This window comes from Crocodylus porosus, unplaced genomic scaffold, assembly GCF_001723895.1.
Source record: "Crocodylus porosus isolate Cpor-Errol unplaced genomic scaffold, CroPor_comp1, whole genome shotgun sequence".
Lineage (NCBI taxonomy): Eukaryota > Metazoa > Chordata > Crocodylia > Crocodylidae > Crocodylus > Crocodylus porosus.
The window spans coordinates 6,021,713-6,046,719 of NW_017728910.1; the positions used below are offsets into that span (position 1 = coordinate 6,021,713).

A 25,007-nucleotide genomic window follows, 5' to 3' on the forward strand; every position below is an offset into this window, starting at 1 on the left:
AAATGCCAGGTCTTAGTTTTTGCTCTTTTTTTTTTTTTTTTTTACGAGAAAAATTTTGGAGCAATTCTTCTGTTGCAGAAAACTTAGAAAGACCACAACAGGTCAGAATGTTTTTGATACTGGGTTCATCTTGTGAATCACATTTGCATACTCTGCTAACATTGTGTGGCACCCCATAGAACCCTTAAAAGGATTTCAAGATACCCCAGGGTGCCATGGGACTCTGGTTGAGAATCACTGTTGTAGAAGGATAAGAAACTGGATATGCTCATCAAATGGTTAAGTGAATTAAAACACACTGAAAAGGATCGGAGTTTGTTTGCATAGAACATGATATACTTTCCTGAGGGGTATATTTCTAGGCCAAATTGAAGGAGCTTAGAAGGATCATACTGCAGGGCCATGAAGGAACATCCTGGAAAAGCTTTTACAAATTGGACTTCTTATATCCCTTAATATTGTTGCCTAAGAAAGCAAAAAGGATTTTAGCATAAAACTGGATCAAGTCCAAGTTTCATTCCCAATTCACTAAGCAGCAGAACTTTCCTGAACTGGCCAAAGACTTTCCATGCCTGCTGCAGATTTTCAGTACTAACAGAAATTTGAAACCACCTACTTCTGTTTAGTCTTCTGACGTACCCTGTGTTCTAGAACTCACGGCTCGTCCTCAAGCTTCATACGGGCTGTTGTGATTTAACCAAATGATCGTTACAGTGCTAAGTAAGGGGCAAGCACCTATATCAGTATGAGGACTTAGTGTAGTGCTTACTTAAATCTCTTTATTCTGCACTGCGTACCAGTAGGTTTTCAACTTCCCTTTTCTGAAGGCAGTGCTCTATTAACAACATGACTGAACTCTTGAAGTTACTAAATAACTTAAGATCCCCTCTCCCTATCTCCGTGAGGGGATTGATTTAATCGGACTGTAGGAAGGAGAAGAGATGGGAGGAAGAAATACATTCCTAAGAAGTGTATCCCCATCTCTATGTGGTGCCATGAATGTTGTCTAGATCAGAACACAGGATGCACTGGTTCTCAAAAAGGAGAAGGGAAATTGAGGTGAGTGCATGTTTAAAATACTGGATTCAGATCCCTCTTTCTTCTCAAGCTCTTCACTGGCCAATCTTCTAGGGGAACAACGGGGGTGGGAGGTGAAAAGGGCTAAGCACCTGAAAACTCAAACTCTTTCCTAGACTTCCGGGAATCCTAGCCTCTTAACTTCTCTAGCCACTCCTCTTGGTAGTTGTAGAAAGCAAATGGTGACGTTGACTGGGAACTGTGCATCTGATTGTTTTTTGGGGGAAGCTGGTTAAGAATTATTTTTCCCATTTGAACAAATTGTTAGCAGACCAGATTTTTCCTTGGTTTGTTTTACCTTCCATGTAGCATTGAGGAGTCAGTTAGGATGAAGAAGCTTAATATTTGACAATGATTGAATAAATATGAATAAAAATGAATAGAATTGTTGTTGACGGACCATGTACTTGTAGTGAGAAGGGGTAACCTGGAGATTTTGTAAACCAGCTGCCATTCCCATTCTCCCACATCTCTTGTCTGAGGGGTGCTGTGATGGCTCAGTTGAATGCTGATGGGATAGGCTGAGGGAGTCCCCTTTTCAAGCTGCTGGTTAGAACCCAGTAACCCATCACAGCTTGGTTAAATTTCTGGTTATGTACCATGGGATAGATTTAAACAATTTAAAATTTAACTTTTTTCCTGAAATACATGCCTGGCTGTCTGTCTTTTATTCATCTGCATGTTCTGGGCAGGTGCAGTATTTTATTTGTGTGTCCTTACAAGATGCATCTATACTTTCTGTGAAGTCTAAACCCATAGTACAGTCTGGGGTGAAGGGGGGGGGGGAAACAATTCTGTGAATGCAGGGTGCCATATTTTAACTAGATTCTATAGGTTTTGATATATTCTTTTCTGAATGTAAAATTAACCCTCCACTGTTGGGAGAAAATACAAAAATGAAGTAAAATCCTTAGTACAATAAAACAAAGTCCTAGTGCTGTTCAATCTTTACAGTTTTTTAATCGTTGCTTTTGATTTAAGGCTTTTTGACTAAAAGAACATGTCTGTATTCAAAGCCTCTGAAGGATCCTTTACTGTGATTGAGTCTGTGACTGTTTTGGTAACTTCTGGCTTTTTAATTCTTGAAAACAAAACTTCTGCTATAAAGAAGCATTTGCACAAGGAATCTTGGAAAACCATAGTATTAAGGCTGGTGGTGGAGGGATCATAAAGAGGATCAAAAAGACTTTTGGAAAGTATGACAATTATGCAAGAAGTATCTGGCAAGATGGTTCCCTGAATTTGAAGAAGAAAAGATTGATTCCTAATCATAAAGAAAAATCTATAAACAGATGGTTATTGAAAAACTTACTTCTTGGCACTGAATGTGGGTGTAACAGACCTGAGGCTGAAGAAGCTAATCTCGACTAAGAGATTAAATGTAGTTATTAGCTTTTGTTCTGTGAACTGGGATCTATGGGAATATAAAAAAGAACACACTTTTCTGTTCTCTGCCATTTAATAAGTATAAACTATTTGAAATTATTTTTTGTACTTATAACTAAAGCCTTAAGAAAATACTCCATATTTTAAACTATGTATCTTAAAATTATCGGCTTAAAATGTAGACAGTGTTTTCCTATAGATTTGTAGGCACGTGTATAATATAATTTTATTTTATGGTAGGTAGTAGGGAAGTTTTTTATGGGGGAAGGGTTTTTTTTACATGTATTGCCACTTTAGCACTATTTTATATTTTGCTGTTTGAAAAGAAAGCAAAATACTGCTTTTTCTAAAACAGAAAAAAAGCTGTAGACAGCTTCTTTGTTAATGCTTTGATTTACAAAAACAATTATATTTAGCAGTTCATTTTGCTTTTATTAAAATAAATTATTTTTAATAATCAGTAATTTACTGGACCCTTAAAATGTATGCAGCTTGCACAGGTTTTTAATTTAGAATAGAGTAAAGCAAAGATTGATCCTTTTAAGTATACAGCTACCTTCTGAGGTAGGTTATTTAGTGTTGCACCAAAGAACGTAGAAAATATTATAGAACTTTTTTTGTTTGTTTAATGTATATTGATAGTAAAAAACAAAACCAGAAAATACTGGCTTGAGGTTTTCTCGTGTGCCAAATGCTTTTTAAAACAACAGACCAAGGGCCTGAAGGAATAGAGGAAGTGAATGGACACCAATGTATCCAAATATCTCATTTTGCCTAAAAGCAAGTGCCGGCAGATAAATGCCCATAAAGGGATTTCTTATTTTAAGCCCCATGGATTTTTTTTGCAACTTTTTGTGTGAGTTAGAAATGAAAAGCATTCATCTAGTGCCCCAAAGAACGGCCTTATTGAAAGGAATAACAGTGTAATGTACCATTGAAGGCAGGATTGAAAGTGATTATCTTGTTAACTCTTGACAGTTACCGCCAGCTTGAAATAGAACTGGCAGGCTTGATTTGCAAATGAATTAGAGCTTTTTCATTTTGTGCCAGGATCATCTTTTTATATTCTGATATGACAGATGCTATGTTCCATGCTTTTGTTTCTCCTCAGTTTTATACTTGCAAACAAAAAACAAAAGATTATGATAGTAATTTTATTTGCATCTTTTCTCTTGGAGTTTATTCTTTGTGTAGAAGTTTTTAATCTTATATTTTTCAAAAATTTGGTTAAGAATAGTATTGTTCGTGTCAGAATGAAATTTCATTAGTTTAAGTACAGTAGTAATTAGGTGAATGAAGGGGATTGAGAAACCTTCAGATAATAGAAAATTGATTGTACTCAGATTTTTAGATTCTTTAGAATCCTTAGAACATCAACTTTTAGTATAATTCAGTGACACATTTAAGTAGTGCTTATTACTGAGCTCTGAGGAGCGAAACCTATCATATTTTAAATATTTAACCTAAATTATTCTAATAGAAAATGAATGTGTAATGTTTTCACAGGCTTAATGCTGATAACTTTGTTTGTATTCTGTAGTCATCCAAACACAGATGGTAAGGTGTTAGGCATGATAATTATTGTGCACTCTTTATATGTTCCTCATTAACCTATAACACTCTTTACTAGTCCAGAGAGTTTTTACTATAGTAGTGCATAGTATTGTTAAAACTTACCAGCTTTGTTTAATATTCAATACCAGTATTCTGTGGATTTACATTGTTGTATTTGCTACTTTCATAACCTATTTTTGTACTTTGAGGCCAGTTAGCAACACTTCTTTCTACCACTAACGTCCATTACTGCAGTGTTTTTCACACGCTTTCACCTACAGGACGTTATCTAATTGAATATCTGCTAAATAACTGTATAAAAAAAGTAATGCCCAAGTCAAAGTTGTGTAATTTACTTAAAATGTACTAAATAATCCATTTAATAGAAACAGTTATGCTCAACAGCCTGAAGTTTAATTGCTCATGTTTGCTGGGAATTTAAACTTTAATACATATGGTTTTAGTCCTATTGAAAGATCCATATGTGAGAAGGAAAGAAAAACTCTGAAGTTTCAAGTTATGATGCAGCATTGAACTACCAGGCTTTACAGAGAAATCATTTAAATAGGCAACCTGAGACAGTGGTTTCTAATTTGATTGTTTACAGTATTTCTTTATCTGCTTTGAGGTCTCCAAAATATCTGTCTCCTTTGGATACTCAATATTAGATACAATGGCATCTTATTTTTCAGTTTAAGAAAATATTGCTAAAGAATGAGCAGTGTTCTCTTAGCCTCTTGTAAGGGACTCAATCCAAGGCAAAATCAGCGTTGTATTTTGCTGCTTCTGCTGTGAACCTTTTTCAGATGCACAGGATCTTGAAGTTGAGTCTGGCCAGTGCTGAATTTGGTTGTTTCTTCTTCTAAATATTTAGTAGGTTTATCCTTTTTTCTTTTAATGATAAGATACCAAGGTATTGTTTATATGTGTGTCCTGGCCGAGCTTTGTAGCAGTTTTTCTTCTTTTGCTTTATATTTTATTCTTCAAAAGTTATCCCTGAGCTTGTCTTATTTTTCTTCTTTCTCTCTGTTTTAAGCAACTTCATATGGATTTCTTAAATTTTTTTTTAATGCGCTTAAAAGTACTTGTAAACTGGCCAAACTTATTACTGTTTTTCCCAGAGTGCAGTAAATTATTTCTGTTGGTATGATTCTGAGCCATTGGGGAAAGCACATATACCAACTGTCCTGAGGACAGTTAAGGGCCACGGCAATCTGCAGTGTTAAATTGGAGTAGCCCAAATGCTATTCTGATGTGCACACCGCTTCCAAAGGCTATAGGGTCTGTTCTGGCAGCTGAGATAGTCAGAGCACAGGGATTCCCCAGCTTATCCCTCTTCCTCAAGGGAATTCTGTCAGCATTGAGGTCTGGGAAAGGGAATGGCATAGAGCCATGAGTTTGGCTGCAACATCATCTTGGGAGTCCCTAGATGCAAAGTAAATTCCCAGGTGGCCCATTAGTCTAGATTTTTGCTTTGCTTTGCACCAGTATAGTAAAGGCAGATTATTGTCCTTTTTTTCTCGCCATTCCCTGCCTCCTGTAGGTTTCCTCTGTGCCTTCTAATATTTGGAAACTCCCAGAGCAAGATGCAAATGCTATTTATCCCTTTGGAAAGCTTGGAATTTTTTTGCCAAGAATAGAAAGCTCCCAGTTTTAGCTTTGATCAGTCATGAGCTATTATGAGAACTAGAAAAGAAATACATAATTCCCATTCCTGGTGACAGGCTAATCTAATTTTGGGAAAGTTGCCGTACTTGAAAGAGGAAAAAAAAATTAAGTTGAATTTTTTTCATGGGAGATTATGGAAGTGACTGGCATAGCTGGATTACCCAGCAGAGGACAGGTTAAGCAGCAGAAAATGAATAATAAATTCAGCTTCCCATAGGACTGTGCTATTTATTAATTAAGAATAATTGCAGGGTACAGTAATGTGCTAGGTACCTCACGGCCCTTGAGTCACCATGTTATCTGACCTGAAAAGTTTACAGTTCTTTTTAGTAGTGAATATATATAAAAAAATAGCAGCTAAAGGCTATAGTCAGGTTTTGGGTGCTGCTTGTGGACAGTATAAGATCATGCTCAAAATGAAGAGATGGTTGTGGGGGAAGTGACCTGTCTGTCACCCTTGATAGACATGCACTTATTTTGTGGTGCTACTACCATGTTACTTCCTTCACTAGCTGGGTTGAGAACAGTATAGATGGTCCTACTACTTGTAGTTGAAGAGGGGAGAGATTTGGGCTGGAGCATCTAAGCCAGCTTCTTAGACTTTTTTTTTTTGCTCACTTTTGCTGATTTTTAGGTGATTTGAATTGCATGGGAGTGGCGTGATTCACTCTTGCTTAAATTTGAAATATAGTGTTGACAAATACAAAGTAATACATATTGAAGAGAAGGTTTTAACCTCGTACACCTTACAGTAGGGATGCTCAACCTCCAGCCCATGGAGCAGTGGAATCTGTACCGCAGGGCTTCCCCCAGGTTGGGAAATTTGGTAGCAAGGGGCATTGTCAGTTAATAGTGTCACCTTCCCTAGGTGCCAAATTCCCAAGCTCCACCCAGCTGGGTTGGGGCCAAGCCATGCTCCCTTCCCCTGCATGGTCAGACCAGGGCTGGGCCACACTCCCCTCACCCCTGTATACCTGGATCAGGGCTGGGCCATGCCCCCTTCCCACTATACAGCTGTATTGGGGATGGGCCATGCCCTCCTCACTCATACAGCTGGATTAGGCCTTGGCCCATGCCACCTTCTCCCACATGGCCAGTTTGGGGCTGGCCATACCCACTCCATCTGTGGGGCTGGGTTGGGTCCAGACTGCTTCCCAGCCACCTCTGTGCACTGAATTAGGCCCACTGGCTGGATCCCAGCCTGCAGATGGATTAGTCCCACTGGCCAGAACCAGCCCACAGATGGACCAGACACTGCTCATCTGACAAACAGGGCAAAAAGGTTCAGTATCACTGCCTTACAGGGTCTTAGAAAAGTCAGCAAGCATGGGAGTTTGCAGGGGTATTTGTTGCAGATTGTGGTGAAGGAAGGAGCATGGCTGTCCTTTTATCTCTAAAAGCAGATACCAGGAAGAGAAAGTGGTGATGACTATGGAAGCAACAGTGGAGATGTTCAAGAGAATAGTAGAGGTAATAAAGGTAACTGGATGCAGAAGCTTGGTGAATGTACATCTTTCGAGTAAGTACCTGTCGGCTACATGGAAGAGAAGGTCTGGAGGGATAATGCTGTAAGATACAATGGAGCTTGCAACAGTATAGGCAATAGGGTGACCTTCAGACAAGGGAGAACAGTCGAGAGAGGATTTGAGATTCACATCAACGCAAAGAAGCAGATCTAAGTGATTATGGACTCCTTGTTAAAAAGAAGTGACAGGACTATTATCAGAAAACAGAAGAGGGTGCTGTCTAGTAAGGGAAAGCATATATAATGTGGATTTGAGACTGACAGCTTCTTAGGGAAATAGTAAAATGATGGCGCATAGGAAGAAAACATACTGTCATATTCCTGGTAGACCAAAAGAAGGGTAACAGTGCCAGTCTAGAGAAGATGACTCAAAACAAGTGCAGGATCAGATGAATAGAAATCTTCCAGTCCCTAGAGAAGTTAGGCAAAGGTGTAATAATATAATGAAAATCAATTCATGGCTCAGTGGTTTGTCCTGTGATGGACTTGGACATTTACAATCACTGAGAAGTATTCATAGAATGTTGGCTGTTCTTGATGGATGGACTCTACCAAATACCTGGGATATTAATCATTTGGAATTGTAGCTGTCATGACTGATCAGAAGAACTTGAAACTGAAAACTGGGGGAGAAAGTTTGTCATCTCAATGTCTGGTTCACCACACAGCAAGAGGAATGGGAGGACAAATAGGTGAAAGCAAAGGGATAGGAAGATGGACAGCAAGGAAAAAGAGTATTAATATTGATTGATAATGACTGATCTGGCTAGGAAACTGGATGAGATCTGTGGGAAACAACTGAAAGGTTAATGTGATATCACAAAAAACCCAGACAACAGAACTGATTAACTGAAACTACTGGTGCAGTTTTAACAGGAATAACAGAAATATGATAGAATAGAGATTGTGACTGCATTAAGTAGTATGCAGTATTCAGGAAATACAGCAATAAGGGTATAATTGATGGCGTAGTGTTTGTATGTTTATGATATAGTAGACCAGAGAAACAAGATTGGATAAAGGAATCAGTTGGGCTAAATGCACTTTGGGAAGAGTTCCACTGGGTTATTATTAGAGGTTTATTATAAAGCCAAAAGATTAGTTTTCTTTGTGGATAGAGGTCTCTATATTGTTAGAAAGAGAAATACTGCTTTGAAATGTCATTTTGGCACATATCCTCAGTAAAATTGGAAAACATGCTAATAAGGGTAGAACCCAGATGTTTCTGATTCAAATGGATGGATTTCTTCACCTAATAGCGTCACTGAATCAAGAAGAGGTGCTTATTGTGCTTATATATTGGTTACTGATGAAGACTTCATAGCAGAGCTGGTTGTAGAAAATACCTTTAAGTCAAGTGATCACAAGTTGATTCAGTTTACAAGGGTGTTTCAGAAACTAACAGCAAAATGGCTGCTTACACTGTATGTCTGGGACAAAGTAGGAAACTACCCAGCCATGAGGAATGCTGATTTTTTTTTTTTTTGGTATTGTTGAATGCACCCTGTTTTCACATGCACTGAACATGTGACACTAGTGAACATGCAAACAACATAGCTGTCAGTATGCACCAAAGAACAGTGTTCTGGCATTCATTTTTTGTGGGCTAATGGTGTAGTGTGTAGTGAAATTCACTATAGGATTGTGGCACAGTATGGTGAGAACTGCATGGATCAATGGAAGGTCTTTGAGTGGGTGGAGAAGTTAAAAAATGGACACATGTCCATAGTCGATGAATCCTGGGAAGTGGCCCCAGAACAGCCACAATTGAGGACAATATTGCCAAGGTCAGTGCTCTTATATGTGCAATCAAGAGAGTGAGCATTTCTGAATTAGTGGTGAAAGGGCTGGCAGTATTCACCCCATTTTGCACAGTCACCTGAGTTGCCAGAAAGGCTGTGCCCATTGGGTGCAATTGATAGATGTGCTTAACATCAACATGTAGAAGTGTGTACCCAGCTTCTACAATGTATATGGGTGAATGATGAGGGGTTCCTTGCATGCATTATCAGCAGGGTCAAGACCTGGGTCTGCCATTATGAACCCAAGAAGAAAAGGCAGAGCATGAAGTGGAAATGGACATTGTTGCCACTGACCAAAAAATTCAGCACTCAACCATTCTTCGGCACGGTCTTGATCAACCTGTTTTGGAATTGCATGGAACCAATCCTTGTCCACTTTACAGAACAGAGGGTCACAATTAACAGCAACACCCAGTGCAAGCAGCAAGCCAACTTTTGATAGTGTGAAGACCAACAGTGTACAGGCACCTGTCAAGACTTTGCTTGGGCTGGGCTTTGAAGTTATTTAGCTGAAAAAGGACAAATTGGTGGAATTATGTGGTCTAAAGGGGTGAAGGATGTCAACAGGAAAGGGGCTTGTTTAAGTATTAAAAAAAAAAAGTTAAAAGTGCAAACCTTTCTGGAATTTGCATCCCAAGAAAAGGCAGTAAATAAATAAATTAGAGTGTAAGGCTCCCAAGAAATGGGAAAAAGGACTTACCGTGAAGAACACTATTTTACAGTGGTCAAGAAGTGTAGGAATAAAGTTAAAATTGCCAAAAATCAAGGTGAGCTAGACGTTAAAAACAAATGGCAAAAGATTCTTCAGCCATAAAAATAACAGAACAAGGAAAGTACTGCAGGATTGGGTTGAGTTTACATATGACCCCAAAACTAAATGAAGACTTCGTAGCAGTTTCTACTAGAGACAATGATTTTGGTAGTGGGGGCTAACCCAGAGTATAGAAATGAAAATTATCACAACCAAGTTGCAAGCAAAACTCAAGTGACTCATTGATTTCAAGTTGGGAGGACAGGTTAATCTTCATTCCAGAAATGTGAAAAAACTGGTACATAGAATCACAAATCTTGTAAGTTGAAGGTTGTGTTATGTGACTAGGCAGTTGTAACCTTACTACAATACATCTGTTATTCTGATTCATCCATTATTTTGAAGAAAAGAATAGTAAAAGACATGGGTATAAAATGAAAATGGAATAATATAAAATGGGTTAATCAAAAGTAGAGCATATTTGATAAACCTGATACCTTTCTTTTAACGAGGACTGATTTTCTGAACAAATTAATAGTGAGATATCTAATCTTCTTGAGTTTAGAGAATTTGATACAATGCCACATTACTTAAATGGAAATGAGAGAGATTTTTACAAATCTTATAGATTTTTATAAGCAATTGAATAAATGGAAAAATGAGTTGTTCTAAGAGGGGAGCTATGGGCTGGGGGAGGGTTGCTATTGTTGTCAGCCATCCCTTAATTTAAGCATGATCTCTGTCACATCTCATTTATGGGTCTTGAAGTGACTTTAACAGTCCTTGAGCCACAGATCCATCCACAGAAGTTGCAGATCTTTGTGCAGGAGAGAGTAAGCTGTAGATTAAGATTTTTTTCCTTTTCGTTCCTCCATGCTCTCTTCTCTGCTTTACCTTGAAATGGTCTGCCCCTTGGCTGAGGTTGCAGGATCAATGGAGTTGATCAACAGCTACCACTTGTGCTTGGCCTCCTCATCAATACTTACTCTCTCAGAGAAGTGGCTACTTAGGTAGGGGAAGTATTTAACTACCTCCAGGTGTCTTTCCTTTTGATGGTAATTTGGGTAGGGGTGTCACATGTATGGCCTGGGTTTAGGCTGATAAAGCACTTGAGTTTCCTCAATGTTGGGACAGAGGCCCAATGTTTGGTACGCTTCTCTGAAAAGATACAGCATGGTACGGAGGGATTTTCTTCACTGTTTGCAAGGATGGTGTAGTCATCGGCATGTTGAAGGTCAAGGATAGTTGTTTAAAGTCTTCAAATGAAAATGTCCCAGACTGAGGAGTCCTCCATCTGTTTGATATTCTATGTCAATTCTAGAAGGAAGATGGTCCTTAATGAGAATCAAGATGACTGTCATGACGTTGTCATTCCCCAAGTCCCCAGGGATGTCTTTGTTCAAAATTCATAGAATAAATTTCTAGAGTCTTAGTACCAACAGTTTCTTGCTGCCAGCAATGTCAATTTCAGCAGGTAAGCCATCCAGTCCAGTAGCCTTGTTGTTCTTGGTTTCCTTGATGGCACTCTAGACTTCTAGGATAAGAGGGCTGGCAAGGGATCCCTTTTCAAGATATTGGGAAATGGACTGGATGGTGGTCTCTGCCATAGTTGACTCATGGTTCAGGAGTGGCTCAAATTGCTCTTTCCATCTAGCTTTTATAGATTTGTTGTTTTTGAGGAACATTGAACCATCTTGTATTGCAGGAAAGTAAGACTGTGGGAAGCTGGGCTGTAGATGGCTTTTGTTGCCAAGAAAAAGCTATGCATGCTGTGTTTGTCAGCTACCACTTATTTTTGATTTCCTGGATCCTCCTTTCAGCTTTGGCTTTGAGGAGCTGATATGTCTCCTCTCCTGAGATGATATGTCACTTTGCAAAGCAGAATGAGCCCTTCTTTTCTAGTTGGAGGGCCTGGATATCAGTGTTGCTCTCATCAAACCAGTTTTGGCTTCAACTGGTGGTGTGGCCAATGGATTCAGCACAGGCCAAATTAATGATGGTTTTAAACCCCTTCCAGAATTCCTCAATGTTGGCTTTATTTGTGGGCAGGCCAGAGACCTTTCCACGGAGACACGATGAAAATTCTAACAGACCTTCAGGTATTAAAGGTATTTGTTGAGTCCTTCGCATTGCTTTTGGTTGTTTTCAGTGTTTCAGAACAAGCTGGATATTCAGAATGGATCTGACAAGATGATGATCTGTCCAGCAGTCCTCAGTTGCTTGCATGGTACAAACATCCATTCAATCATGGGCTCTTAACAATAACATAGTGGAGGAGGTGCCTGTGCTTTAGAGTGAGGGTGTCTCCATGTGTTCTTGTATTTGTTATTCTCTCTGAAGATGGTGGTGACAAAACTCTGCTCTGTGCATTTGCTCCGGGGAAGGATGCTATTGGAGTTGGCTTTCCCTACTCCTTCCTTCCCAATGGTGCCACTCCAGAGTTCCAGGTCACATCCAACTCTGGCATTGAAGTCACCCAGGAGAATGATCTTGTCCTCCTTGTTAGTATTAGTCAGAACATGGTCAAGATTGGAGTAGAACTGTTCTTTAACATCACTGTCAGCATCAAGTGTTGGGGCATATGAGCAAATGGTGGTGGTTTACTGGTTGTTGCTGAATTTGGGTCATAAGATGTTCATTAATGCCCACAGGGAGCTCCTTAAGTTGATAGCCAAGCTGATGCCATGTTGGCAGAGCTGACACCATGAATGCATCTGTCCTGAGCAGGTTTCCCCTTCCAGAAGAAGGTGCAGGCTCTTCACCCTCTTCCCTCAGCTGGCCCTCATTTGGTCATCTTGTCTTACTGTGAGCTGCAGTGTTGATGTTATATCTCACTAGTTTCTTGGAGATGATGGCAGTTCTTCTTTCTGGTTGTTCATTGTCTTGGTTATCTATCCATCAAGATGCACATTTTCCATGTTGTGAAAATCATTATTGTCTTACGATGTTTTTGACTGCAGAGAGAGTGATCCGACTGGACATGTTTATCTAGCTAGGAGCAGATAAGATAGCCTTGGTTTAGGGAATGTTTTCTAGCATCTTTACCATGGAAGGAGGGTGGGAGGGAATGAGTAGAGGGGATCTAGGACTGATTAGTCATGGTAGCAGCTGCCAAATTGCATTCCTATCTCAACCCAGGTGCAAGATGTCTGTCAGGCTGCTACTACTGCAGCCTGTGTGCAGATTTGTGGCTGTAGACTGCCAGATTCACTAGTTGAGTCTCTGTCACCATTGGTCCATTGCCAGGGCTTTTGGAGTTTGGTACAGGACAGCGTGTTTCCTGTGGTAGAAACCGACATGTAAATTGGTTTAATGTGAGGAAGCTGGTGTGCAGAAACCGCAACCAAATTGTCTTAACGAAGTGGAATTCTGAGCTCGGTGGCAGTGGAGAACCATAGACAACATCTTGTTGGAGTGTTCAGTCATTAGTCATTGAGATCCTGACATCATCTTCTGCCTGATCTGCTGTGGAGGACTTGCGGTTAGACTGTGGTTTGTTTGGAACCTCCCCTCAGGCCTGTTCAATATAGGTGACCCTGCCAGGAGGTATAAGACTCCAGGAGACGCAACCCTCACTGTCATTTGGACTCACAAGCCTTTCCATCAATATAAATTCTCGGTCCATAGGGTGGGGAGGGTTACCACTGGAATTTCACAAGGATCAGTCTGGGGAGAGTTTCTATTTTAGTATTTTCATTGTGATGACCTTGGCATGAAAAGTATACATCTACTGCTGAAATTTGCTGGTAGGACAAAGTTGTGAAGAGAACATCAATGCAGAGAAGGATCAGAATATCATGCAGGGAAAAATGGGTAGTCTAAAGCTCAAGGGTATTATAAATGGTGTGAAACGTAATAGCATAAAGCATATACTCATGGACTTAAATACTAATAACAAGTGTTTCTGGTATGAATGGGGGGCTCATCAGTTGGTCATGACAGGAAGAGATGTCTTTTTTCCTAGACATATATGAAATATCAGTATCATATAACTTTGTAAATGCTATCTTAAGGTATATTAGGTAAGGTGTTTCCAGTAGAGATAGGAAATATTAATACCATTTCCCCATGCACTAGGGAAATCTCATCTGGGATACTGTGTACGGTTCTGGATACCCATGAGCAAGTAAGATAAATTCAAATTGCAATATGTGCGCAAGGAACTATGAGAGGAGGCTGAAAGAGTTATCCTGATAAAATGAATGCTAAAAGGGGTTATAACTTCTATAACTATATAGGGGGAAGTAAACACTGAAGGGGGAAGGCTGCTCCAGACCTTGGGGGCTCGGACAGTAAAGAAATTCTGCCTTATGTCCAGCCTGAAACGGTCTTGTAGTAGTTTATGACTGTTTGACCTCGTCATCCTTTGGGGCGCTGTGGTGAACAAATGTTCCCCCAGATGCTGGTGGTCACCCCTGATAAACTTATAGGTGGCCATCAGATCACCCCTGAGCCTGTGTTTTTCCAGGCTAAAGAGCCCCATAGCTCTCAGCCTGTCATCGTAAGGTCTGTTTTCTTGACCTCTGATCATGCGCGTGACTCTTCTCTGGACTCTCTCAAGCTTCTCCACATCCTTTTTGAATTGTGGAGCCCAAAACTGGATGCAGTACTCCAATTGTGACCTCACCAAGGCCGAGTACAAGGGGAGAAAGACGTCCTGGGATTTGATTGAGAAGCATCTATGGATGCAAGCCAGCGGTTTGGTCACTTTATTAGCCACAGCATCGCATTGCAGGCTCATGTTCATCTTGTGGTCAATGATGACCCCCAAGTCTCTTTCTTCCATAGTGCTAACCAGAGTAGCACTGCCGAGCCTATAGGGATGCTGCAGTTTTTTCCTCCCAAGGTGGAGAACCTCGCATTTTTTGGTGTTAAACACCATCAGGTTCTCAGCTGCCTGTCTTCTGGTATGGATGTTTTGCCCCAAAGTTTGGTGTTGTCGTCGAACTTGGCCGGTCCACTTCTGACGCCAATGTCCACATCATTAATGAAGATGTTGAACAATATGAGTCCAAGGACAGAGCCTTGAGGGACTCCACTGGTCACAGGGCACCATGATTAGTGACTTCCATCGATTACTACCCTCTGGGTCCTACCACGTAGCCAATTTCCCAGCCAGCGGATCGTGGTGGAGCCAAGGCCACAATTGGCCAGTTTGGCCAAGAGGTGATCATGGGGTACCAGATCGAAGGCTTTTTTGAAGTCAAGATATATGACATCAATCTCTTCTCCCTAGTGGAAGAGTTCCGTTTTTTCCCTGCATCCAGTTAGATCTTCTTTTCCTAGCCATCTCAGCCTCTTGCCCCACTGGGCTTGGTCTCTAAAATGACCAGCCTTTGCAGAGCAAACTCGGGATTAGGGTTTGAGATGCTCCACAGACCTCTAAGAAGCAAGATGCTCCACAGATCTCTAAGAAGCAAGGTTTGTTTTATGCACAGCCTTATTACAATACCCTTATTGAATACTACTGTAAGAAAGGATAGCTAATATTAATTTCATACTTACCAGTAATATATAGCTTAACAGAAATGACATTCTAGGTAAGTACCAAAAGTACTTTTGGTCCCCTTCTGGGTTCACCACAGAGCATGTTGAGGGTCCCCCCTCGCTCCTGTAGGACGGTCCATCCACTCCAGCATCGCAGCGATCATGAGCCGTGCTGCTCTAGTTATGTAGAAAAAACTTTTAAAGCTGCGTCTATGTCCGAATTGCTGATTCTCAGTTTCAGCATCAAGTCTTCAGATTTGGGTTTGGCCGAATCATATCGGGGACAGTGATCTGAATCAACAAATTCAATCATTGTCCCTGATTCGGGCCGAATCCAAATCAAATAGGGCCCACTTCACAAACCCATATTACACAGTCTTCTGTAGGGTTGGAGTTTTGTTGTAGCCATTATTGTCCGTGAAATGTATGAGAGGCAAATGTTTGTTTTTTGGGGTGATTCCTTTTATTGGACCAACTCCAGTAAAACTGTGGTCTGTCCAGTAAAAGGTATCACAAAAAAACCCTTGCCTTGCAAGTCTTTTCAGCCATTTTGGTCAAAATGTTGGCTTTATACATGTATGTGTTCTTATGAATATAAATTTAAAACAGTGTTTTCAACAAATACCAATGTATATAACCTGTTTTATTTTTAGGTTATAGGAAATGGAACTTCTATTAGTAAATTACCACTATTTCAATAAGTTACCTACATTATGGGTTTAAATAATCCAAAGATGGCTACACTTGCTTATTTGAATTCTTGGCTTCTTGTTTCAGGTCCCTTAAAGCTATAATTCAAATTTAGTTCAGCTGCAGTTTTTTCCTCATCCAACTTTACCTTTTGGAATAGCTTGAGTAGTATGTTTGCAGTATTTAATGCCCACTTGTTAAATATAGCTGTGTCAAGTAACCTTTTGCAGCATAAATTCATGGTTTTAGAAGGGAAACAACTCTAAAGATTATCTGAAGAGAGGAAAAGCAAAATTCCAAAACAAAAAACCAAAATGCCTTGTCCAACTAATCTAAAAATACATATATTATGCTTTTGAGACTAATCATTTGAAAGGTTTTTTGTTGGGACCAGTGAAGTGTAGCTGAATGTCATTTCTGTAAAGCTATATATTATTGGTAAATATGAAGTTATTATTAGCTATCCTTTCTTACAGTAGTATTCAATAAGGGTATTGTAATATAGGGCTGTGCATAAAACAGATCTTGCTTCTTTCTTGTAGTAATTTATGATATTAAAAATGGGTATATATTCTATCAAAATCTTTTGTTTGTTCATGTTTGAAAGTCGCTTTAAAATGTTTTATGGTTATGTCACAGCATCAGTTCCCAATTTTTCACAAGACGGTTTTTAGATTATAACGTTAATTGTTGTACTTTACACTTATCATGCGATGGATTAAGTTTTTGAAGAGGAAGGATACTGTTTTGTTTTAGTTTTACTGCATGTCATTTGGATTGATTCATGGCAGCATCTGGCAGGAAAAAATAGTTATATTGAAACTGACAGGTGCCACAAGGTTCATTTAGGACAACCACAGTCTTGTCCTAGTTAGTTTCATAATGTTTGCCTTATGCGTGTTCAGCCACTGCATTTCCTGCTTTAAAGCCGTGTGTTGCACCAATATTGCTATCTGTGCTGCCTCAACTACAAATTGGATGAACAGCCAGTGACACTTTTTCAATATTATTACATTAAACCAAGTGGATTTTGATTGATAACCTAATATTCAACTAATGCAAAACATCAATCATGGCAAGTATATTAATTATTTAATATTGCAGTCTAATTCAAAAATCGATGTGCTGTATGAGGGGAAGGGAAACTCACTGTTCCCAGAAGACTTAAGACAGGGAATGATTAAAAAAAAAAAAAAACCCTGCTGTACTCTTGTGTGTTAGTTGGATACAAATCTTTATTCATTTGCCAATAATCTCTTTGCATTTTCCACTTCAGGACCATTTTATCAGTTTTGAGACCTATAATTGAATTAAGTCTGCTTTCAGCACAGGGCAAAAGAAGTTGCACAAATATTGATGAAGTCATGACAGGGACAGTACAGGAGACAGATCACTAAAGAGGACAGGTTTTATATCGTTAGCTGGAAGCTGCCTGCATCAGTTTCTTGGATCCTGTTTTCCAATAAATTAAGTTCCTTAAGACCTTTGGCACCATAGGATAAATGTACAGGACTTCATTTCTATCTAAATAATGTATGGCCTTCTATAGTAAGTTCTGATTATAAAAAGAAATACTAGTTTTAAGAGGAATCAAACTTTTTTTTACTTCATTTACTATGAAGTCATAGAAAAGAAATATACTTGCTTCATGTAGAAAAGCATGAATAATGTTATCAGTGCCAAATTATTTATTAAAAGAAATCTTGCATTAGATTTTATATTGATATTTGTGATTATTGCATTACACCATTGTAATGGGAAGTGCTAGTAAGTATATGATGTAAATGTAATGTTTCAAATAAAATGAAGCACATGAAGTAAGTGGAGTATCCAAAAGTAGCATATGTTCTCTTTAAATTGTGCATGTGACTTTAAATGGCCCCTGTAATTAGCAGTGTATTAAGAGAGCTCATGTCTTACCATGTTTATGATATTCATCAGAGGATTTTGAGTTTTTTGCTATTTGTGTTTGCACAGAATTGAGCAATTGCTGTAAAAGAATATACTGAACATGAGTACGTACAATGTTATACAATCCAGGAATTCATTTTTTGGAAAGTTATTTTTTTCCATATTGGCATCATTGCAGTGTATTATCAACAGAAAGGGACAGTTCTGTTTAGAAGCAGATTTAATTTGAAGTTAATGAAAGCAGAAACTGGCTGCCCTCATTTAGTGTTTGTTTTTTGGAAGTGGCAAAGAGAAGACATCTCATCCTGTTGACTTCACTTCACTAAGCTGGGTAAGTTGTTTATCCTTGTCCAGCTTGGCAAACCAGCACTATATCTATGTACACCAGGATGCATTAAGGATTACATTTTGAGTCTGAATTTTCCCTGCTTAAGTATCTTCTTTTTCTCATTCATAATTTTTGGATCTTTTCTTGCAGCCCTGGATCCTCAGGTGGTAACAGCTTGTATTTTTGGCTTAAATTTTTGGTGTGAGCTTTAGAGTCTTGCAACTCGTGTCAGAAGAAATATGTAAAGATCTAACATCCTTTCCATGATCTAGTTGGTTAATAATGCAATTCATTCATTGTTTCCTTTTTACTAGTGGTCACATTTGTTACTTAAGTTGTTGTAGAGGGAGCTCAGGCAGGCAGAACTCCACATAGATTTGATATCATAACACTATATTTTATTTATTTAAATTTCTTTCTCCAATAGTTACCAGTATTCAGATTTAAAATACTATTTGACTACTAGGGCCTTGCTTTCTGGTTACAGTAATTTTAAGGCAAGAGTTTAAAAAAATAGAAAGTTTTGCTTCTATATGACTAATATCTTTTTTCCTTAGATTTTTAATAACCAAGATGTAAACATTAAAAACATGAGAAAGATAGTGAAGAAACTGAGATTTTTTTCCTTGATATTTCTGAGTTGAACACAAATCATTATAGACAAGGGTTTAGCAACTATTTAGAACTTTTGTTCTTCTTTTACAGGGACTCTGGAAACATCAAAGCTGGATTAGAACATCTGGTAAGTTCTAATTTTCTCTTGAACATTTGCATCATCTTTGATATCTGCATTCCAAATGAACACTTTTGAATCAGCTTTGAATACCTTGAATTGAGAAAGTCAACCATTTCCCAGTGGGTCAGCTTACTGTTATTATGTGAAGGCACTTACATTTTCATTTATCTCACCATTTCAAGGGAATTTTAATTTTTTTTAATTATTTTTTTTATGTAGAGATGAAATAAAATGGACTACAATCCTTGGATTGATGATTGCCTTAATTATAAACAAAAAATTGTTTGGTGTTGGATTTTTGGCATATCCTGATCTAAAAAGAACAAACTTGTGTTTAAAAAAACAATCAAATATTTCATGCATAAATGTGGTATGTTTTAGTAATTTGAAATCTTTGAAAGAAGTGCACAGCTTTTTTTTTCTGTTGTCTTTGCTTTATGAATAATGTATTGATTTAAATTCCATTCAGTGCTACAACATAACATTATAATTGAGATGCAAAATGTTTTTTGGTTTAAATAAACATATTCCAACCAGTGGCAGAGAGACATACTTAGCATTAAAAACTAACAGTTGATCAAAACTGAAAAATACAGTATTGTCACAACTCTGAAAGTCATTGAATTTACTATGTTAATATCAGCCTCATCAGAACATTAAGCAATCCATATAAAGAATTCTTTTGGAGTCATGGGTTATGATTTTTGTTAATCTAAATATTCAGTACTAATGTTAAAGATTTCTCTGATACAGAATTTGAATATACACAACATAACAGTTTGTTGTGTACCACCATGACGCTTAAATTATGATTATTACCATCCAGTGTAAGTCATTTCTAATTGTTGCTCAGAGTTAACTCAGTGTTTTTTAATTTTTTTTTTTACATTTTAGAATCTTTGAAATCATTGTAATCATTTTAAAGCTTGTGTGCTACTCTCTTCGTGCAGCATCTCCATGAGGTAGAGGATGTATACTGCGCCATAGTTGTCAACTGTGTCTCACTTTTATTTTTTTGGCCTGACCAGAGCTCAGTTGCTACTTGAATTCTGACTCTATGCACAGTTTAGATAGTTGGCTCTGTCTAGATGTTACAGAAGTTTAACAGTTTATCTCATTTGCTAGTTTCATCAGTTTCTTGCATGCCAGTTGAACCTCTTAAATTTTAAAAATGTTTCATTCCTCCACTGGTGTCAGGTTGTTGTAATCTAATGGGTTCAGAAAATGTTTCTAATGCATTAGAAAGATGCTGTAGTCCTGACAGATGACCGTGACTGGTACTTTTTCTAAATTGGGACTAGCATGATAGCTGAAGAGGTAGGTGTGATTTATGTTGTCACCTCAAACCATCAGGCAGAGCAAGTAGAGGCTGAATGGTTTTTTAGTAGTCCCTAGAAAAACAGGAATCTGGTTCATGGGCACTGGCACTTTGCTCTAGGATTGTGTGGTAAAATCAATGGAAAGATTCTATGGAAGCTTCCAGCATCAAAAGATCTATGGTATAAGAACACAGTTTATTTTTTAGTTAAATCTTATATTCATCAAATCATTAATTTTGTTCTCTTTCTGTGAAAGAGTTAACAGAAGGTTTCATGTTTAAAGTTGGAAACTTTTCCCCCTTTGATTATTGGAAAACTTGCGTATATGTATGCTAAAACACAGGGACTAATTTTCTAAGATACATAGAGATTTGCATTATATGTGGAACACATTTCATACTGAAAAGTGTTTTACATGTTTAAGTTACAATCAGACATTTTAATGCAAGTCTATTGGACTCCAAAGGGGGGAAAAAAAGGTACTGGTATATTTGCTAGAATTATAGCTATTTTGTTATAGCAAATTCATTCTGCTAAAAATAATAATTTTTTTTCCAAATATCTGTAAAAATTGCCCCCCATGTTTTAAAAAATTTAGAGTTAAGTAAAAGTCTTTTTTTTCCCTGTGCTTTGGCTTTTTTAAATGAAATAATATTTATGTAAGTTGTTCTTTAAATGCACATTCCTTTCATCCATATTCTTCTCCTTTATCTCCTTCATGTGGTCAGAAGCTACCTGGTACTTGTATTTCTGTTGTGTCTGCCATCTTGGTATCTAAGCTATGTGCCACCTTGGTCAAATGAAGTAGCAGTACATTTATTCCTGAAATATGCAACAAATATACAGTAAACTGTTAGAAAATCTTTCATTATAACAAAACAATTCTCATGAGTGAAAAAGTAGTTGTTTTTAAGGATTCGAATTCCACACACATCATTTGGTTGTTTTTGATAAGCAAATTAAATCCATGCCTGTACCCTAAGAATTGCTATTGAGTAGGTATGCCCTCCCAGGTTTAGAGGCAAGGTATAGGTTGCTGTGACTACAACAGACTAACTCAGTGTTTTTAAGTATTTTTTTATTAGTATAAAAATGAAGAAAAGCTATGAACATACCTTGTTTAATTGGGAGAATGACTGACTCCCAATTAAAATGCAATTGCAAATTTCCAAATTACGGTGGATTCCTGTTATTGGAATCACTTTGGGAAATGGTGATTTGATTCTATTAACCGCTAATTCCATTAAAAGGAGACGCATTTTTTTTAAGACCACAGATGCTTCTCCCCCATGAACCTCTGGCCCTGCTTGTACCTTTCACTGGCCTCCCAGGCCTGCCAGAGGGGGCCCCCGGATGCCAGGTCTATGGGGTCAGGGACCTGGGTCCACAGCCCTCTTTCCCAGTCAGAAAGGGGCGGTTGCTGCAGTGGAGTGGAGCCTGCGTCCCCACCTGCACCTTCCTGTTGTGGGCTTGGGCACAGGAGGTGGGGCCAACTCCCTGGTATGGTGCATGCTCCCAGAGGGGCAGGAGGAGACCTGCACCCCCCAGATCAGTGCCTGGAGTGGGGATGGGGATGGGGGTGGGCACAGGCAGTAAGGGCAGCAATGCAGGGTTGTGCCTCTCAAAGCTACTGTGGACACAGGGGCACATTGCCAGGGAGTCCGTCTCCTGCCCCCCAGACAAGCTGTCTGCAGCCCTATCCCACTCCGCTCTGAGGCCCCAGCCCTGTGCAACTCCCTCCTTCCCTGTCTGTGGAGGCTCAATTTCCCCCCCTCCCTCCCACAATTAGCTGCTCTCCAGGGTACCCGGGGCCATGTGCATGTACCTGCACATGACAGTCCCTGCCTAACCACTCTCCTCCTACCTCCCCCTGCATCCTGGAACTCTGCTATCCTGCAGAGGGCTCCTCACAAAACTGCAAAATCCTCAGGCTTCCCCAGCAAAATGTTTCAAAAACCTGAAAATTGTGATTCTAATATGAGTGGTTTTTACACATAATATTATAGAAATGGCTTTGGTTTTCCCATGTTGATTCAAATAAGCAGCTGATTGCTGATTCTATTAACCAGCAATTCTTCTATAAAATGGAATCCACTGTATTTTTGATAAACCTTAAATTACAAAAGTGAATAAGTTATGGAAAATTTAAAATAAAAAATACGAAAATGTTTGCAATTCTGAATGGGTCCTGTTTTCTGTGAGTAATAACATAAAAGATAATTGTGGAACAACTATACCTGTGATTTTTTTTCAATAGAGAGATCCTGTTTGTTGTTCTTGCATTGTATAACATTTCAGAGCAATGACCTGATTGTCCTTGTGGTCAAGCAACAGTCTGGCCATTTTAAATGTTGAAGAGCAACCTGTCATTAATAGCTTGTTTAGCTCATCAGTGGTTTGTAGGAATGTAATTATTGCCTGCCAGCAATGTAGGCATTTCTGTTGCAGTTGCTTGTTAATCAATAAGCATCAACAAGTATAGATAAAGCATCTCTTAGGGTAGTTGTATATAGTTATACAAATAAAACTATTGTTTACTTTGTTAATAGATGATAGCCAGGATATATCAGTTCTACTGCTGTGTAGGTGTAGTAGTGGTGGTGGTGGTGGTAGTAGTAGTAGTAGGCAACTATTGATCCTTCTGGATCATGGTGTATGTATGCGAGGTCACTAGGAGCTATGATGCATATGATTATGGAGGAGTGGAGGCTGCCCAGACCTTCCATTCCCACTTTAGATCAGAATCCAAAGACCAGACTGAGTCTGGATGTTTGGTACCTTGATTGCTGTAGTTGTATGCGTGTCCGGAATCAAACCTGGGTCTTGCACTTGGCGGACAAGAATTCTACCACTGAACCACAACAGCAGGTACTGCTGTGTTGTAGTCCCAGATTTAAAACTGTTTAATAGAAAGTAATATAACTAATATTTTAAAAGAGCTGTACTGTAAATGGTTTGAGTTTACATCTTTTGTCCACTGGCGTTTTGCCCTTAACTCATCCTTTTGCAGTGTGATTCATGAAGCTGGTCACTGTGGACATGGTGAACCTATGGCTGCTGTGGGGAAGCAAGTCCTACCCATTTGCTCCTGATCAAAGTTGCTTTAAGTTTTGTATGCATTTCTTGGTGCATACTGAGGACATCTGTAAACTGGCTACACTACTTACTTTGTGGGCTCTAAACTGAACTGAGTGAGAATGTGTGGACAGGGTATGCTTCTCAGCAGTACTCCTGGGTTTGCCACACACGTAGGTCCTAACCTTTGTTTCCTTCAGGTTGGGAGTTCAAAGGCTGTTTTAAAAAGCTTTAATTTTACTTGAAATTTCAACTTACAGCCTGCTGTACTCCTTATACTAAAGGGAAATTTGAATTTGGAAAGTTTCTGTAGTTACCATTCCTTTTTCATGGAAGTCTAACATGGTGTTGGCATTATCTTGCAACACTACATTGGATTGCTGTGTAGGAGATCCAGTATTTGAGAGCATCATACACAATGAACTTTTACCCATAAATGTGCTAGTTTGGCTCACATCCTGATTTTATAGAAATATGATAAAACTGAGTGAGTTAGGATTCATCTGATTTGTAAAATATAATAGGCACACTTCAGGGAATTGATTTATTCTTCATTACATGTGTTTTTTTTGTAGACCTTTCACTTTACATATAGATTTGTTTCGATTATTTGGTTTTTGAGTTGCACGTGGAAAAAATTATCCCACGGTTCTTTTTTACCTAATTAGAGTATTCAGCTGTCCAGTATGTTGTCATATTTACAATAGTACTTGGACAAAATTGGCTAAATGTAAAACCAAGATTAGTGTTAAATTTAAATTTCTGTGGTATACCAAGGAGTCTTTTCCAAAGAACAATTCGTTTTGTCCAGAAAGTGCTCTTAGCCATTCAGAGTAGGTGCCATTCTTTCTCTTGGGGTCTGATCCAAGACCACCAAATTCAAGGGTATATACTTTTCATTGGCTTCCATTGGCTTTGGATCAAACTTGTGGTGATCACAGAACTATTACCCCAGTGCAGTGATTAGAGCAGAGAGTCTAATTGAGTTGCTGGCTTTCTAATGAGTTGCAAAATCAGACTGCCAGTGACTTGTGTTTAACAGTCAGTTTCCAGTGTTATGAGTAATGATATTAGCCCTAGTTTCTGGCTAAATTCCATACTGGCCAGTTGTATTCTGACAACTTATACTTCTTATCAACTGAGTAGAATTTAAGGCTGCCTAAAAAAATGTCTTTGGAAACTGTTTAATTGGTTTAATTAATTTTTTGACTGAATTTATTGTGAAAAATGCACAATTTCCACAAAAGCTTTGAGTTTACACTGAAAAATGGAAAATCTGAAAACTGAAAAAAATTGTGTTCACAAACATCTTTGGGGTGCTTCATGGCCTCTGGGCCATGTACTTGGCTAGACTAAATGCCCTGTGATCCACCTCAATCTGAGATATTAAAATGGAAAAGAAGTCTGAAGTGATAATGAGAAATGTAATCTGGTTAGGAAACGTATCCCATGGAGGATAATGGGGGCATGGACAACTAAATTGGTTTCTGTGAAGCACTGTTGCATTTTTGTAATAGTTTTTAACCAAATACTTTTCAGTTAAAGTTAGAATGTTCTGTGTGAAGTCTCCCTCCACACCATATTTTCTGATCACAACTGTGACCAAGATATTCCTAACTTCCCATTATAAACCAGTGCATAATGTTGGTGTACACTAATAATCACTGTCAAACTAACCCTAGAGCAGAAATTCAGCAG

At 38.6% G+C, this 25,007-nt stretch overlaps 1 protein-coding gene across 3 annotated transcripts in view; it reads left to right on the forward strand.

Annotated features, from left to right (window-relative positions):
- Positions 1-25,007, forward strand: part of RSRC1 (arginine and serine rich coiled-coil 1) — a 305,589-nt gene that overhangs the window by 118,759 nt on the left and 161,823 nt on the right. For all 3 annotated transcript variants that reach the window (XM_019532657.1, XM_019532655.1, XM_019532656.1), the window contains one exon: positions 18,885-18,921. In XM_019532657.1, coding sequence (XP_019388202.1) covers positions 18,885-18,921 — 37 coding nt within the window. The remainder of the gene's footprint in view (positions 1-18,884; positions 18,922-25,007) is intronic.